Below are 17790 nucleotides of genomic sequence, written 5' to 3'. Positions count from 1 at the left end.
GCGCAGTGGGTTTCCCCCGACTTCCTCACAGTTATAGCAGTCCACCAAAAGTTTCGTGGGCCGACATATGTGCGCTTTTCAGCTCGTTATCCAACCTTACGAATGTCGGTTCAGTTGACGTTTTCATGTCACGTACGCATGTTCTTATGGTACCCCATCTTATTGACACTCAGATGACTTGAAAAGAAGTTATACCGACTCGAGCGGCACAGAGGAATCTGGGGCTACCATTGTAACTAACAAGCCATCTTATTGTACATGTAACATGTACTATGTGACACTACATAACCATGCTAATAACCTACTGCGCGAAGAAGTCCACCTTTTTTAAATCAATTACTGCCATCAATATTTGTTTCAGCATCAGCGCCTGCAGATTTCAGTAATGATCTAATCAAAAAGCGTTATTCTCACCTTACGCTGAGAACATCGCGCGCTACTCTAAGCATCCATTACCTTATGCCACAACTTTTTACTGTTGTTGCCACTGTGGTTTCTTAATTAATAGTGTTCTGAAAGGCCAAACATTATTCATTGAAGAAACAGTAGAAGACTTCAACAGACTGGAAACCGTATTTATTTGTTGTATACATCTTTTGTATATAAAAAGTAAAGTAAGAAAATAGAATATTTACAGAGGATACAATCTCACATAAAAATGTTTAACAAGCACTCTGAATAGAACTTGGAGGACACTTACGCTTCGCCTCTAAGAGTAGAACTCGAATATGCGTTATCAGGTCACCACCGCTTATTCGGTAGCCGCTATCGGCAGCCGTGCGCGGTGAGGGGGGGTTGCCTGTTCTGTGCATTGATGAAACAGCAGCACAAAGCCTCCGCTGTTGGTGCTCCTGGAATTTTTTAGGCACGAACAATATGACGGAGTCGCAGCAACCTTAGACTGTGGCACCGGCTTTCCCGCCTCATGAGCTACTTAACGCTCCCGCATTAAAATTTCATGCTAAAAATGTTCCCTTTGTACTGCATACAGGAACTTGATGATAAACAAAGAAAAACTAAAAAAACACACAATATGGTTGGCCTGAGTGATGCATATCCTGTTTAACAAGTATATATTAAAAATAGACTTGAAAATGATCACCACTCTCTGCATAACATAGAAGTGTGCTGAAAGGGAGTTGTTTTGCTCCTATGAAAACAAAACAAAGTCCATGGCACCAGACTTGCAGTCCATTCATATGACACGATTGATTTGTAGTTGACTGGAGGGTGGCATGTGTATGCGCATGAATTAATGTTATCACATGCTAATGTATACCTATGTAAACAAAAGACAAGTAACAGTATGAGCACTGCAGGTCCAATAACGCCTGAAGAATACAAAGCCACCCTCCTCAGCATAACAGCTATTGTTCCCAGTTCAAAACAGGTGTATCTCTAGGGCGTGTCTTCACCTCCCAAGTCGAGAAGTAAAGGTGGAATTCCAAGCGATGCCTTCATAGCTTTTCGACGCCTGTAAAAACAGAAGCAGACAAAGAGCAAGCATGCATCAGGTAACGTGTGAGAAATCCTCACGCAACATGCCAACAATACGCCTGCTTAACATGGGAAACCAATTATGCCAGACAGAAGCCTTCATAACTTGTACAGAGGGCAAAACTATTGTCCACAACCTGTTCTGGGCATGTTTTGGGCTGGACAGGTGATATCTAGCGTTAATATTTGGTTAAAAATGGTCTGGAAGTAAGCATGTGCAGTTAAACTCATAGGATTTCATCGTCATTTTTTGCCTTCCAGGTCGCAGGGACTTGGAAGCTGCAGAACACACAGTTCAGTCATTCTGGACAAGCGTTTTCCCCTCTGTACATGTGCGAATAGAATGTACATGTACAAATAGCTTGTAAATACAAGTAGTTTACTGAATGCTAAAGCAAAAATTTGACAGATGATCAATGCAATTCATGAGGAAGAAAGAGTATGCGTTGGTATATGTGTTCCGCCTGATTTGCTCTTGTCGCGTAAAATTAAAGCTACATTATCATTCTGCACCATCAGGGAAGTCAGAGAACTACTGGCAAATGCAAGATGAGTGCACCTGCAGTATTCCAAGAATCCAACCTCTGTAATTTGAATCAATAAAGATAACTATTACTCTGTTAATAAGCCAGTCTTTTCCTTCAAACTCTCCAAAATTTATTGCACATGCTTACCAGCCACAATCTGTTTTATATGGAGGCATGACCAGACTGTAAAAATGATCTTTAATTTTGCGTTCGCTGCCCTAAACAGCTTTGACTGATCCAAAAACCTAAATGCACAATTGGAAGAATAGGTGTAACGGGTTGAAGATTTCGTTTGTATGAGGGCAATTTCTGCTTTGGTCTGCACGTATTTCAGCAGCCCCTCAGCTGCCCTTTTTGAGAGGACTGCCATATGATGAATACCCTAAGCACCCAAATATGGAGGGCTGGCCCACTGAGCAACCGTAATATTGTTTCCGTCTTGATAACTCCTGCAAAGCCATGTTTACCCAATGGTAAAGAAGCAAATGTAACAAAGTATGTTGTAATGCGAGCGTGAATTAGCTCACCACAGACTGATGCAGGTAATATGATCACAGACTAAACTCCAGAAAAACATCGAACCTGTCGTCAGGTTTTAGACGTCACAACTGCAGCCCTTCTGTGCACTGTCCTCTCAGCGTCCAAGAGACAGCCAGTCACTCTGCATGCAGACAGCACTAGAAAGGGTGCCACAGTTCTATTCAATTCCTGAAGTTGTGAGTCATGCAGGAGGCTTCTGAAAACTCTTAAAGCTCCTCAATGGGCAATAGAACTCTTTTAGATGTCTTTTGGACGTCCCTGGGACGTCCTGAAAGTCCGCAGGACGTCCACGGAAGTTTTGATGTCCACTGGGCCTTTGCTTTTTCCAACAAGCATCACAAAGAGTACTTTGACATTTACTGGACAGGTATCTCACAAGAAAAAGCTGTATTAATTATGATTTAAGTCATAAAGCACACAACACAGAACAACAAAACATGACACATCTCGCAAGGCAACATGTTTCATCGAACGACGCATGCCGCACAGGACAAATGTTGACTAAGCTCATGATGCATGAAGGCACAGCCTTATGTGTGTGCATGCTAACAGGCAAGGCACAAAATCAAATGCGGCAGAGCAAACCATGCATAGTACAGCACGTAAGAAAGCACATCACACTCTCAAACATTTTAGTAAAGTGCACAACAAAGCTGCAAGCAATTACGTACACTTGCAAACAAACAGCCCGATTGCACACGGAGCACATACACTAATATATACTTACTATGCGTCAGCTACAGCTCTTCACGTCAGTGCTACATAAAAAAACGTGGAGAGAACGTGTCAGAAGAACTGCCATTTATCCATGAAATTTGCATCTAAGAGCTATAATACATATTTGACTATTTTACAGATAAGTTAATTACTTATCATTTAACCTAGTCATTCCTTCAGTGCAGCTGAATATTTACAACTGCTGATATCTAGCCTTGAACATAATAAAAAAAAACACCCAAAACTTAATTCACGACCTGAGTTCTCACTACCAGGAAGAAAATGTGCCAGTTGACATGAAAATAGCAACAATTAACTGCCACCTGAAAAGTATCTAATTATCACAAGACATCACAAATACCAGCTTAATAAAGGATTTAGACAGTCAGTCATTTATGACTAGTACAATATAAAACTGCACAGGCTACTTTGGTCCAAGTGTGCAAAGACAAGCATGCACTTGCAAAGACTGCTTACGCTACTTCACATCAGTTTATGTTTCATTTTATCAGTCAAGATTCTATGTTCACAGCAATCTGCTCACTCACCAGTAATGTGCACATTTCATCCTCACTGCTGCCTTCGTAAGGAAAGAACAGAATCGGTACAGCACACTTCTGTGAGCCATTAAAAACAGTTCCAGCATCACTGGGCACCAAACATGTACCAAGCTAGGTCATGCGCTTTAGGTCTCTGTTTAACACACTGTCAGTATACTATTAACAACTAATCTCTCTCCAAGTGCGCACAGCTTCAGTACAGTAACAATACCTATGTGCTGTCGAAATAATATAGTTCCTATGATAATGTTTTAATGTTGTTTCCAAACTTTTCATCATGGAGAACTACTTTAGCTACAATAAGCAAACAAGGGAAGGGGAATGAGGGGCTCGTTATAAATATGAGAGAAGCCAACAGCCACAGAAACCAAGGAGCACTGGGGATTTCTTAATTAATTTATTTTTTGTGCTGTTGATCAAGTAAGAATATTACTGAATATGTTGTCGCTTAAAGCTAATTGATTAGAAAAGCAGAAGAAAAAACAACCACATGCCGCCGGTGGGATCCGAACCCATGACCTCCGAATTACGCGTCCGGTGCTCTACCTCCGAGCTACGGCGACGGCTGTCAAACCTTCTGCTTTCGGGGGTATTTATGTTTACAAATAACCTAACCTTGAGAGTGTTCATCAGCGCCACCCACGTTACAATAAGTATTATAAGTGATACATTTCATAAACAGAAACAAAAATGCTTCTATCCTTGCCTTCTATCCTTCTATCCTAGATTTCACAAATGATGACAGGTCAGCCATCATGATTTGTCACCATAACAGTTATACACTGGCTACACCTACTACAGAAAATTTGAGCAAGACACAAGTTCAACTTGGTCATGTATGTAACCGTGCACAAACATCCCAGCCAACATAAACGCATTTCGGTTTTGTTTTTTTCCCCCTTTACCTTCCCAGGATGATGTTGCAGTTCTTTTAGGATAGAAACATAAACTGAATGGATATATGTGCAGAGGTTACAACTGCAATGCTTCATTCTATAATGGCGGGTAAGGAGGCATATAATGCTGCAGCAGGAACAATAACTTCAATTAATAATGACTGGCTGTCGTAGTGAAACAGTCTGCTATCAGCAATCATGGTGTAAGTCTCAAAATGAAGACATTAAATGGTGGGAGCTGAGACCTGCATGGATTAAAAAGCTTCAGAAACCCAAAAAACACCTGAAGGAGCCCAAGGGTTCCGTGGAACAGCGTTTGACAGCCTCTGGTATTCGGCATAGTGCACCTTCATTGCTATTTTCCCTTTCCTAATTTTATTGCTCATATTTATAACACACCATTTTGTCGAGAACACTCTGGATGTTCACTTTTTCATTCTTTTTTTGTATAAAACTTGTTAATGTGAACCAAATGCCGGTAGGATTTTTGTAAGCATAGCGATAACTTGTGGTTAGACTGGAGTGTCCATCGGTACTTACAAATGCCGGTGGCCGTTAAACTTGGAAATTCAGATTCTGAAACTCGTTGTGCGCTAAGCGACCGTTAAACTTCTTTCTTTAATTCGTGGACCAGAAAGTCTTTCAAAATGACTCAAAGGTCAACTTTCCATTAGCGTCCACCAGCATATGACAATATGCAGTATTCAGCCTCCTAAATTAGCCCTCATACATAGGCAACTGAAGGCCAATCTGTTAAGAGCCTGCACGCTGCTGCATCTGTAAATACGTGCATAAAAATAGCCCCCCAAAAAACAACAACTGATGCAGCGGGCTAATACATACATGGCCCATCAGCTCCGCTGTCGTCCGGGGTGGTGTGGTTTCGATGTCGCCGGTGCTCAATGTAGGTCTGCCACTCGATGAGCCAGAAGCTGAGCGTGCCCAGGGTGGCCGACACCACCAGGATGAGAAGCTGGTACGGAAGCAGCAGGTAGTTGGAGTAGAAGAAGGCGATGGCAGCTGCTATTGCCTGCCACGACAAAAGGAAGGGGGAAAAATAACAATTGTTAATTATTATGATTGCTATTTCTCGCTGCTTTTGTTTTGTTCGAGAGCAAACACACAGGCTAAGCTAAGAGAAAGACCGTACATTTAAATGATAAAAATAAAAGCAAGAAAAGGTGAGAGATAAAATATAACAAGTCAAGAAACAAATTCCAGTCACCGCAGAAGAACAGAACAACCAGACTTGCAAACTATACTTCCAAAGGGGCCTTTCCTATAAAATTAGACACTACTATAAAGTATCACAAGAAGCTCACATTAATATGCCTCTGTCAACACTGAAAAGCTTTAACTGGACTGATCAGAGACAGGCAGTTGAGTGTTGTTGTTTTCTTACACGAAAATTTTTCAATGCGCAGAGAAAAATATAATGCAGGCAGAAGTGGAATGATGAGAACAGGAATTCCTGGATCAGTACTGATATAACACATTTTTGCACTATGTAGCCAGCCATGAAGGAATTAATATACAGTGTTTAAGTACATGGATGAGGATGCTGAAATGGGCGAGTTGGAGTGGGTGCATGTTTGGAAAATTCAAAGTGTGTGTGCTTCTCCTTTTTGTCTTCATCTTGTTTCATGCTGAATTTTCCAAACATGTACGTATGTGAAGTTCGAACTCAGTTTAACTAGCCTAAATTTATCATTGCTTCAAGATGATGCAGATTAGTTCAAAAAGCCGGATGCTTTCACAAAATTTCTTTATTTAGGGCGGTAACTTCAGCCTCTTTGAATGACACTAAGTTTTACATCAGCTCTGAATGACAATTAAGTGAGTCACATAATATCCCACCTGAGTAACAATGAGTGACTGAGTGAGTTGTTAGCAGCGCACAGATATAAGCACATTTTCAAATACTGGTGAGGCATGGCTCTATGCTCTGCATAAAACCACCATCAACTTGTAATTTGCAGATTATTTCAAAGTTCTAGGCAGCAAACTGTACATATGGTCAGGTTTTTATCGTGAGGTTAAACATGCGTCAATAAAAATATCACTATGCTACTACAGTAAATGTAAAACCTGAATTTTATGTGTACTTGCTGTGACCACCTTTACTATATTATCACCACTCCTGCTAGAAAGATATAAAGCATCTGCAACTGCAAAACTGTAAACTGTAACTGTAAAAATGCCATTTCAGTTACTAGCCTGAGCTAAAAGATATGTGCACAGTGGAAAGAACATGCGGAAATTCAAGCAGATGCTGACACAGCTAGAAGAAAGGGTTCTCGAACATTTCATGCTCGAGAAACCCCAACGGCTTTTGAAAGGTACTGCAGAACCCCACATGTCTTGGCTTCCATCCATTCCTTTCTGACATGCATGCAGGAAATAGCATGCAAACAGAGAGTCCCTCGAAGAATGCTCAAATTCAATTCATAATGACTGGCTGAATATTAAAGCAATCCGTGATAAGCAATTACAGGTTGTCCCGAAATATAGTGGGCAGAGGAAAGATGGGAGTTGAGGCATGCATGGATTAAACGTGCACTGAAGAGGAATCTGAACTGGTCTTTTTGCCGCAGGAATTCGATCTACACGTTCCCAGCATTTTTAGAAACTTCAATTTATTGCTCTGTGTGGCCTATTTCTCTAATTAAATCGGATTAACGTCCGGCTCCCGCCATTTTTTTTTTCAATTCCCCGCATACGGTGGGAGGAGTCGACCAACGCATGAAGTGCCTTTCAGGCAGTCGCGTGACGACTTTGCTTTCGCTTTTATTTTGTTTCTTTTAGGTTTCCGTGATTAAATAGGTCTAGTCAAAGACTACATAGCAGCAAATAAGGCCCACGGAAATAAAAATACACATGGACTCTTTGCTTTCGCCGATCACTACGTATCACTCCGCCGATGGCAGAGCAGCAAGCCGCCACGGGACTGGGTGAAAGGTTGGTAGACTCCTCCCATCGTTTGCGGGGAATCAAAAAAAAAAAAAAAGGCGGGAGCCCGACGTTAATCCGATTTAAATTAGGGAAATCGGCCGCACAGGGCAATAATTCGAAGTTTCCAAGAAGCTCGGAACGTGTAGATCGAGTTCCAGCGGCAAAAATACGAGTTCAGATTCCTCTTCAGTGGACCTTTAAGGTACTTAAAGAACCCAGAAAGTACAGCCGAACCTCGTTAACGAAATGGTCTAAAACAAAATTATGGATATAACGAAGGAATGACGATTCCTCTTGAAGGCCCAGTCAACACAGGATATAGCGAAGTTACAGCTATAACGGAGTAATTGCTGGGCCCTTTCAACTTTGTTATAATGAGGTTCAACTGTACTCCAAGAAACCTAACGGTTCTGTGGAAGCTAGATGGGAACCCCCGGATTACAGCGAAATCATCTATACAGAACACCACTGGATACCTGAATGAATTTGAAGATGGCAAATGCTGGAGCACTGTCTTCCGAGTACACAAATCCAAGGATGGAGTAGATCTGCAAAAAAAATGATAATTCGCCTGAGACATTATGCATGGAGGAAATCTAAGGGCATGTGGCAGTGGTACTAGAAATGTTAAGGATAGATTATATCACATTCACAGTGGAATCACCTAACTAAATACATACACCCATAAAGAAAGCACGGTTAAAACGATACCAAGTTGAAAGGTATGCTCAGACGAATTCAAGTGATATACATGATTGCTGAATGACTATATTTAAATGATACAGAATTGCAGTGACCCACTGACTGTATTAACCTATGTCAAGAAAAGTGTGTATAGCATGCTGAGTAGTGAAGAGAGAGAGAGACTGAAGAAAGTAAGGGCAGGGAGGTTAACCAGGCAATGCCTGGCTGGCTACCCTACACGTGGGGAGGGAGATGGGGGAAGAGAAAGAGAAAAGGAATGAAAGATCAGTACAGTTTGTAGTATGGTATGGACCCATGTCGTCCTTCAGTCCATAACAACACGGAATGCCAGCAGTGAGTCTGCACTCTGGACTTCAAACCTTCATCTCAAGTAATTGAGGAGCACCTCGACTGCTTTCCCAGCACATGAAGGTTGACGGCAGGGCCCCAGAATCTTGGCCGCTGCTAGGGGATGTCGTTAGTAGTGAAATACCTGCTGCTACTGCTGTTGCTGCTGCTGCTTTTTGCAAAGCCTCAGAAGGCAATGCAAATTTGGCCTCCCTTTTCACTTAACAGACCTAACCTTTCCAGTCATTTTAGGCATGCTTAGCAAATCACTGAAACATTTAATGGCATCACAAATAAGGTTAATGGCGCACTAATAATGGTGCACAACTTAAGACTGCATGCATCTTGGCAGCAACCGTGCAAGCCTGCACTGCTGTAAAGGTATAACTATAAAGACAGACCTGAGTGTTGTAACAGCTGTCTCCAAATCCAAGCAGGAAGCTACCCACAAAGGCGAGGTATAGACTGAAAAAAAAAAAAAGATACACACAAATTTAAAGCCATAAGAAAAACAAGTATATACGATGCTCCTCCCTAAATTGAAAATTTCAATGAACTGTTGCAATTGGTATATTATCCACAATGAATGAACGCATGCCATAATGCAGGCAGACCCAAATCGGGCAACAGTGCCGATCAATGTTGCACTCTACAGTGACAAGGAAGGAGTTTCATGCTTATCATATTGCTCAACACCTCATTCTTGTTTGTAGAGACCATAGCCCTCACAGTGTAGCCAACAGTGTGACATATGATAGCGATAGTGAAGTCACACACTGATATGCATGCATGCTTTTGAAAACACTTCAGCCTGTTGCAAGGCAAGCAGTAAAGAAAGCAGAGGGGGCAGTAAAAATGATGGGCCTGTTGAGCAATGCACGAACAGCAATGCCTTCTCCCTGAAATTTGCAAAACAAGACAAGAACTGTGCGCTCCCACTTTTCAACCTGCAAGCACGCTCTAGCACATGCTCATTCATTTTATAGCATGCTTAGCACAGTACAAAAGCATACAGGTGCCTACCAGCCCTTGTTCTAGAGAACAGAAAATCAGGTAAGAAACAATAATTGACAGGCAATCATACTACATGATGCGAAACTTCTGTGTCAGTAGTATGCTTTTAATTTGTGTCTTTTCAAATTCGCCTTTTACTTGCACCTTTCGGATTTTGCACCCTGCGAGGGGCGCTATTTCCATGTGCATCCACCTCTCCCTTTCCCTCTCACTCTCCCCCGTTCGCTCCATCAGCATGCAGCAGCTCCGACGCGAATGCTAGTTCCTTGCGTTCCCGCTAGAGGCGCTGTTGTATCACACCTCCTCTCCCATTCCCTCTCGCATTCCTTTCACTCCGCAAGCGGCGGTACCTATGTGAGTGCTAGTTCACCTCCCTCCCACTAGGCGCTCTATTGCAGCGTGCCTCCTCCTCTCCATTTCTCCTTTCCCTCTCGCACTCCTCCGCTCTGCCCATACAAACCTCTGGTCACAAAGCCCACGATGGATTTCCAGGAAACAAGGCCCATGCTACTAACACAGTAAAATAATTAAGTTTTAATTGCAAAGATAAGGTTTCCTTGCTTGCAAGATGGTGTGAGAGAGCATGGTCTTTAAGATTGAACTAGGAAGTGGGACAATTTACTCTGGCCCATCACATTTCAGAAGCAAAACTGCAATGAATTTCGGAAACCTGCCAAGTGACTCATTAAAAACTATCTCAACGGTGTATGTTCTTATAGTTGGACAGAACTCAAAAATAAAGTGGCAGATGCCCCTCAAACAATAAGTCCTCCACCAAGTAGCATCGATCTACTGTTACCATGTCGCGGTCAAACTCCTTCCACCTGATAGCGTGGCATGGCATGTGGTTGGCAAGTGTAAGGTGGTTGACTGTGACACCATGACAGTAGGTCAATGCCGCTGAAGGTCTCCTTTGAAGGGCATATGCTGCTTTGATCGTGAATTGTACCAAACTATGAAAGGGACGCACTTGCTCGTGATGTAGGCAGGTTCCGAGGTGGGTCCCAGTGGCGAGTTTGCCGGCAGGTTGACGAAGATGGTGTAGAAGGCGACGATGTGCACGAAGTAGCCGAGGAGAATGATGGGGTCCCTGCCAGCCTTGTTGGTCCGCTTGCCCAGAATGCTGAAGAGCAGGCCACCTACGTGGTGTACCACACACAGTTTCTTGCAGGCGTGCACAAGGAATGCTTTCTGAAAGCTAACAACATTCCTCTCCTTGTGTCGCACAATTTAAGTGAAGTATAATGCCCTCCAAGTTCAGCTTTGGTCACAATGGAATTATGAGCTAACAACCACAGTTTCAGTTTCAGTTTCAGTTTATTTCCCACAACAAGTGCAGGGCATGTACGAGGTGTGGCGAGGGTGACGGGATAAAAGCTGCGTCAAGGGCAGCTTGACTGGCCCCGTCTCCCCGGACAACATGGCAGCAAGCACGACAGTTCGGAAGGACATAAAATATATATGATGGGAAGAATAACAAAGAACAAATGGAAAAAAAATATACGAACAAGATAAGTGCAAAAACAGTGAATGAGTGCATTAGTTAAAAAATACAATCAAATCTTACAGTACAGGTTAGTTAATAATGTCGAATAATTTTTTCCTGGTTAGAACCCGCAGCTGCTCTTCCGTTAGCTTATATTTGTTTAGTGTACTAGGCAGCCTGTTTCGAAGCATCTGGAGACCGTAGTTAGTATGTGGTCGCGGAACGTGCCAATGTTCATGGTGGCGGGTGGAGCGAGATGACATGTTAATCTGCAAGTTTGCAACGGCTTGTATTGTTGTTATATTTTTATGGATTTCAGATTTCAAAGTGCTGTCCAGCTACACGTGAGAAAAACACACAAACAGAAAATGTACTCAGAATCATATTTATTAGTATGTCAAAATAATACAACTCATTCATATACAGCAGGAGGTCCCAAAGTGAGAAACTGTAGTGGGACCTCCTTTGCGAACGAAAAGACACTGAATGTGTTAGGCAACAACAGTATCAATCCAGTAATCTTCTAGCATGTCTGTCACTATGCATCCACTTGGAAGAGCAGCAGATATATGCCACAAGGTAAGTTGTTGGGCGAGTTGGTGACAATATTCCCTGACTACAGCGTGACAAACGGACACAGTGCTATGTTGTGTCCCTGAGTGCTTCCTTCTTCTATGTCCCATACATCACACTGTAGTCACAAGATATACTATACCATTACCACATATGCCATCATATTTTCATGTGTAAACGTAGTTAGTTTGGCATTAGTTTCAGTTACCATTGGGATGTAATGTGCTTGTATGAAGGCTACATATATCAGGGGCTCTTTGTGATAAAAGTGCCTACAGAATCATCTCAAGCCAGGGACGCAAAATGTATGCTGAAAATCATTTTTAAGATGAAAGCCTTAGCATATTATGGGAGCTCTGATATGGCACTGGCAAGTATGTGTTTTTGTTCATTTGTTTTGCAAGTGTGAGTGCTTTGAAAGGCCTAAGACAAGATGTTCGGTTAACATAACAACTTCTTGTGACAAGAATGAGTCAAAAGAAGTATATCTGAAATCCTGAAAACAGTGTTGAGTCTCAGTTTGGTTGTATCAGAACCCAATAGAAAATGCATAACTAATTATCTGGGAGGGCGGGAATCTTTTCAGCGCAACCTTGGCATGTTCCTTGCAAAAATTTCAAAACTTGAAGATTGTTTACCCAGCGGATGATAAGTTGTGACTGAAGGGGATGTGTGGATCTTACCTACCACATATGCTGGATGAGGCTTCAGCGAAGGGTCATTTCTTTTCCTTGCGACCTTACATACATGGTTAATCTGGCTTTACCTAGCAGAAAACAGTAGACGGCATGCACGTGTTACGTGTTTCTATTCCCAGTGTCTCACTTTAAGTATTGTGGTTCTCAGAACGGTAAGGGTCACACTTAGTCACAACACCCTCTGTGAATATACAATCTCGTGAATGAACGTTTTTTTGTATAAGCTTGTAAAAAAAAAAAAAGACTTAACACCAGACATTAAAGGCTGTTGTCAGCATGTTCTTTCACCTTCTGTGTGTGTCCTGCCTCGTACCTGTGATTTCTCCAGCACCAATAAGGAGCCCGTTGATGCCGAGAAACTTGGAAGAGTCCTTGCCAAAGCTCTTTGTGAAGCCAAGGCATGATCCGTAGACTCCACTGAAGAAGGACAACTCCAAACCTGAAAAATTCCTCTTTTTTTTAACCATTGGCTAAATGAACGTGCTGAAAAGCCATCAAAGTTCCATGACAGCAAAAGCATATAAACACGTGCTTGGCAGACTGATGTTTCTATGCACACCAAGCTCATAGAAGTCAAAGCAATTTATGCATAACAGGCGACAGAGCAGCATTATCTGCTAATTAACAGCATGCTTTCTTCAACTGAAAGCACTTCGTATAACACGCTATATCAATAACATAGCACAGGTTTTCCGAAACTCAAATTCCCACCAATGACAAATTTCTTGAAAAAGGCTTGAGTTACAGCAGGAAACCTTCAGAAAAGTGGATCGCTACAGTCATGCAGTTATAGGCCAGTTAACACAAACATGGCTTCCTCTAAAAAAAATATTAAAAAGACACTCACCGGTATAAAAAAATGTAGCACTGAGTATGAGCATCTTGGTTGTCTTCATAAGCCTCAGCGACTTCACTGCAGTGAAAAGCCATTTTAGCAACATTTCGCAGTAAAGAACAAATCCTGCTTCAACTCTTTTGAGAGTTGCGGAACAAAAAGGCAGTACACAGGCACCTCCTTCCTAGAAGCTCGAAAAGCCTGTCTCATCAGTTAAATTAGCTACATACAGTTACACAGCTACATACAATTAGCTACAGTGTGTGCGTGGCAAATGTCAAGTTCACTACTTCTTTTTTATAACTTTTCACTCTACTTCAGATTTAAGCAGAAAACTACAATTGCAAATTCATGACTGCAGTTAGCAAAACCCAAAGCACTCTGCAGAGCGAATATAACAAAGCGAAGTCGAGATCTTTAAAATTGTCCCTTTTGTTGAATAATGCCCATCAATACGCTATTCTATCCTCTTCAGCCATCCCTCTGTTATGCAGGGGTGAAGAAACCTTTTTGAGTGCATCAAGTAAAGCAGTTTAGATTCCCAGCTATGCATTCAATTGTCCTTCAAGTTCAACTTCAAAACAAAAGCCCTTCACATTAGTCTTTTACAGTGTCTTTTACATTGTAAATGGGACTGCACTGTCTGTACGTACGTAATGCGTCGACGAAGCCAGACTCTGTGTTGAGCTGTCCGACGTCAACTTCTGACGCAGGACCACTTTTGTCATCCCTGCAATGGCAACCAGTAACAGGCCATTAGTTCACAGACAAAAACAGTTGCACACAGCAAGAACAGTTTTAACAGGATGGAAAAAACTCGCAGGATGGTTACCACTGTGTAACGCGAGTTTCGGTGACAGCTGTGGAGATGCTTTCATTTCGCAATATACATTGAGGTAAAGAATTTGAAAGTGACACGCATATATGTATAGTTATAGGTTGCTCACTTTGTTTTCAGACATGCCCTCTCTTTAAGTAGCACTTCTCTCCCAGTCCTTAAAACCCAGCAAACCAAAAACCTCTCAGAGACGTCTAGCTAGACGTCTCTGAGAGGTTTTTGGTTTGCTGGGAAGTCATGAAGGAAGCCTTGTGAGCTCCAACTAGCTGGAGGTTGCGAACGCCTGATTCTGAAAGCTGCGGTCTATGCAAGTGCTTGGGGAAGTCATCACAGAAGTGCAAGGAGTTTTGAGGGAGAGGAACTACATTGTCTCACATGACATCACTGGGCTTGGACCACTCAGCAGGCTGTGGTGCCATGACACACTCCAGTGATATCATGAGTGACAGTGCAACTTCCATGGCAATCCCTTCCTCCAAGTGGTTACCATGGTTACCACTCACTGGTTACGCCGACTACTACTACTACTACTGCTGCTACTACTACTACTACTACTACTACTACTACTACTACTACTACTACTACTACTACTACTACTACTACTAACAGCTGTTGCTGTAAAATGAGGACCAAAGAGAAGGTTCCCATAGACAGTTTTTGCTGTTTGTTTTTTTACACGGAAACAAGCAAAAATATTTTACCATTCTAAGCATCATGAGCTTTCTTGAGAAATCAGCACTTCTCACAGCGACTAATTGCTGCCCATCAATTTCAAGTAAAATGACACTGATTTTGCACTGTACAGTTGGAAATAGCCAATCCTAAATGATCCCTTCATGGAATTTCAGATAAGAAAGGGAGGTATTTTAGGAATGAGACATTTTAGTGCCTCCGAAAGAGCAATGCGGAAATTTGTGGAAGTAACAGTGACTTACTGGATTCATTTTCTCAGCAGTTTTTAGAACAGAGACATTACTTCTAAGACAGCACACAAGGGACATGCGCTAGTGTTTTCTTAGATGTAGTGTCTGTGTTAAAAAAACTGCTAAGAAAATAAATCCAGCAAGCCATGAAGTAACAATGATAACAATCATGTCTCAAATTGGACCATTTTATTGACTTAAAATGCTTGCTATTAATTAAAATGTACTGAAATGCCAGCACAATGATGGTGCAAACTTTTAACATGATCAAGATGTTGCATTTGCATGTTCTAAGCTGAATTTTCATAACCTTGATCATCCACACAACACAAAGACACTACCAGAACCTGTCTCTCTTCCAGAGTTTTGCAGGCATGGTTTAAAGCATGGAAAAAGGTACTTTGAGAACGACAGTACCCTTTCAGAAAATGCTTCACATGACGGTCAGCAACTTTCAGACTTAATATTCCAGCTCCAATGATTGAAATGCCAAATGCTCAGCCAGTTAATGCTAAAATAAGAGCTGCTTATTGAAAGTATCACACACAACACTCAGTTACAGTCTCATCTTTGTCCCAATACTTAGATTTTAGTGGAATTACTTACATGGAGCCCCCTGCACATGAAAAAAAGAAAAACAGAAAAGAAGTAAACATGGGGGGAGGTTTGTTCTCTTAACAAGATAAAGCTAGCATATACCCCCAGGTGAAGGGATGTGTACAGGAAAACAAGACCAACACTAATGGACAGCTATTGTGATATAATCTTTCCCAGCTCAACTGGTTTATGGAACAATTTCCATTTGGTTCCAGTTGGAACCAACTGGAACCAACTGGAAATTGTTGCATAAACCATTTGGGCTGGGAAAGATTTTCGCCAGGGTAAGATTAACAATATGTAAGGTGACCTGATTTTATTTGACAGAAAACGCAGAAATGTGCCTTCAAAGACCACCATTATTCACACTAATCCCCTTAGTGCCGAAATGGAAGAAACTACAAAGAAGCAGATCCTTCAATGTAGCAAGGCTATTTAGTGCACACAACCACAAGCATCTGACCGGCATATACAAGTGCAGTTAGTATTGAACCATAACATCATATTTTTAATACTAATTATAATGGTGGTGGTTACAGCGCTCAGCCGCTGACCCAAAAGACGCGGGTTCAATCCCGGCCACGGCAATCACATTTCTATGGAGGCGAAATTCCAGAGGTCCATGCACTGTGTGATGTCAGTGCACGTTAAAGAATCCCAAGTAATCGAAATTTTCGGAGCCCTTCACTATGCCAGTCCTCACAGCCCCAGTCACTTTGGGACGTTAAAACCTCATAATTAAACTAGACTGTTACCCAGGTTTTCACCATACAAATTTACTGTAATACGAGTGGCTTTTAGTGGTTTTTTTGGGCGCAATCAAGTAATGCGACCTTGGGATAATTCAAACATTTACCTATTCCCTCGAGGTTCGAATAAGCAAGGTTTTACTGTAGTTGTTGTACTAGAGGTCGAAGTTTCACCTCTGTATTCCCCCCCCCCCCATAATTACAATGGCAAGGTATGGTATAGCACGGTATGGTATACATCAGGTTTAACACCCCAATGCAACACATGGGCTGTGAGGGACGCCATAGTGGAGGGCTTCGGAATAATTTCAACCACCTCAATATCCTTAACGTGCACTGACATCACACAGCACATGAGCGTTTGTGTATGTACCTCCACTGAAATGCAGCAGCCACAGCCAGGATTTGATGCCACGACCTTGGTTGGTTTATTGGGGTTTAACGTCCCAGAGCGACTCAGGCTATATGCAACACTGAATGCAACACTGAATGCAACACTGAATGTGCAACACTGTTGCACTGAATGTGCAACAAGGACTGCACGTGCTGGGGGCTCTGACACAATATGTTAAATTTTTACCGAGGCAGAAAGGAAGTGAGAGCGTGAGTGCGATTTTCATGCACACACTGTCTCATCGCTACTCACGCTTCTCGCTGACCATTTCTGCGGCGCGGGACGCCACCGCCCCGAAGCAACAGCAAGAGCAACATGCCGAGAATTCCGATTCCCGTCAGTGCACCGTAGACTGTGTATCGGCTGTGTTGGTCGATGTGGTCACGGCCCTGGAACTGGATGTACACAAATATGTTGCCCCAGATGAGACTGAAACGGAGAAAGAAACGGCAGAGCGTTTTTACATGTGTTGCACATGCTCCTAAACATCTTTTTTTTTTCACTCGAGCATAATGCTTCACGGTTTCATTTAAAGTTGTTAAAGAATTAGTCAAACTTGATAAACATCTCAGGAATGAAGAGATGATAAGTATAACTGTCTACGGGATGAACTTCTTGTGAAATGTGGGCGATCTGTGATAATTAGGTCCTTATGAAGATAGAGTTCTTTACAGTTTATACACTGAAACAGAATAACAAAACATCTGCTTCAAGTGCTGCATACACCTTCTTGGCCGTGACTTGAGCAATATATAATTCCTCATATACAGGGTGCGATGTTCTCCGCTGTGGATGCAGTAAAATGTACTGAGATCTAAAAAATCATGCACAGAAACAGAGCAAGTCAGGCATGCAAGCCGAACGCAGAAAACCATTTTTAAAATGAACATCTTCATGTTTTATGGTGGCTCTGATGCGCCTCCAGTGAGTTAATTTTCTTGTTTAGCAAGCGTGAAGGCGTT

The 17790-nt window shown here is 42.1% G+C and overlaps 1 protein-coding gene across 4 annotated transcripts in view; it reads right to left on the bottom strand.

Moving 5' to 3' along the window:
• Positions 1-554: 554 nt before the first annotated feature.
• Positions 555-17790, bottom strand: part of LOC149347881 (UNC93-like protein MFSD11) — a 51365-nt gene continuing 34129 nt past the window's right edge. The window contains exons 6-16 of one of the 4 annotated variants that reach the window (XR_016292684.1): positions 17081-17257; positions 13981-14057; positions 13340-13405; positions 12806-12931; positions 10706-10874; positions 9123-9186; positions 8166-8237; positions 5581-5767; positions 3292-3322; positions 2607-2701; positions 555-1474 (exon numbers count right to left, since the gene is read on the bottom strand). Coding sequence is in view for 3 of the 4 variants with exons in the window: in XM_089587584.1 (XP_089443710.1) it covers positions 2613-2701; positions 5581-5767; positions 8166-8237; positions 9123-9186; positions 10706-10874; positions 12806-12931; positions 13340-13405; positions 13981-14057; positions 17081-17257 (1027 nt within the window). In the remaining variant the exon portion in view is untranslated. The remainder of the gene's footprint in view (positions 1475-2606; positions 2702-3291; positions 3323-5580; positions 5768-8165; positions 8238-9122; positions 9187-10705; positions 10875-12805; positions 12932-13339; positions 13406-13980; positions 14058-17080; positions 17258-17790) is intronic. The other 3 variants (XM_089587586.1, XM_089587584.1, XM_089587585.1) reach the window with 3 other exon arrangements.

This window comes from Amblyomma mixtum, chromosome 4, assembly GCF_055824585.1.
Source record: "Amblyomma mixtum isolate Tamu chromosome 4, ASM5582458v1, whole genome shotgun sequence".
Taxonomy (NCBI): Eukaryota; Metazoa; Arthropoda; class Arachnida; order Ixodida; family Ixodidae; genus Amblyomma; species Amblyomma mixtum.
Note: the sequence above shows the minus strand (reverse complement) of the source record. Positions and strands in the feature narration are given on the sequence as shown.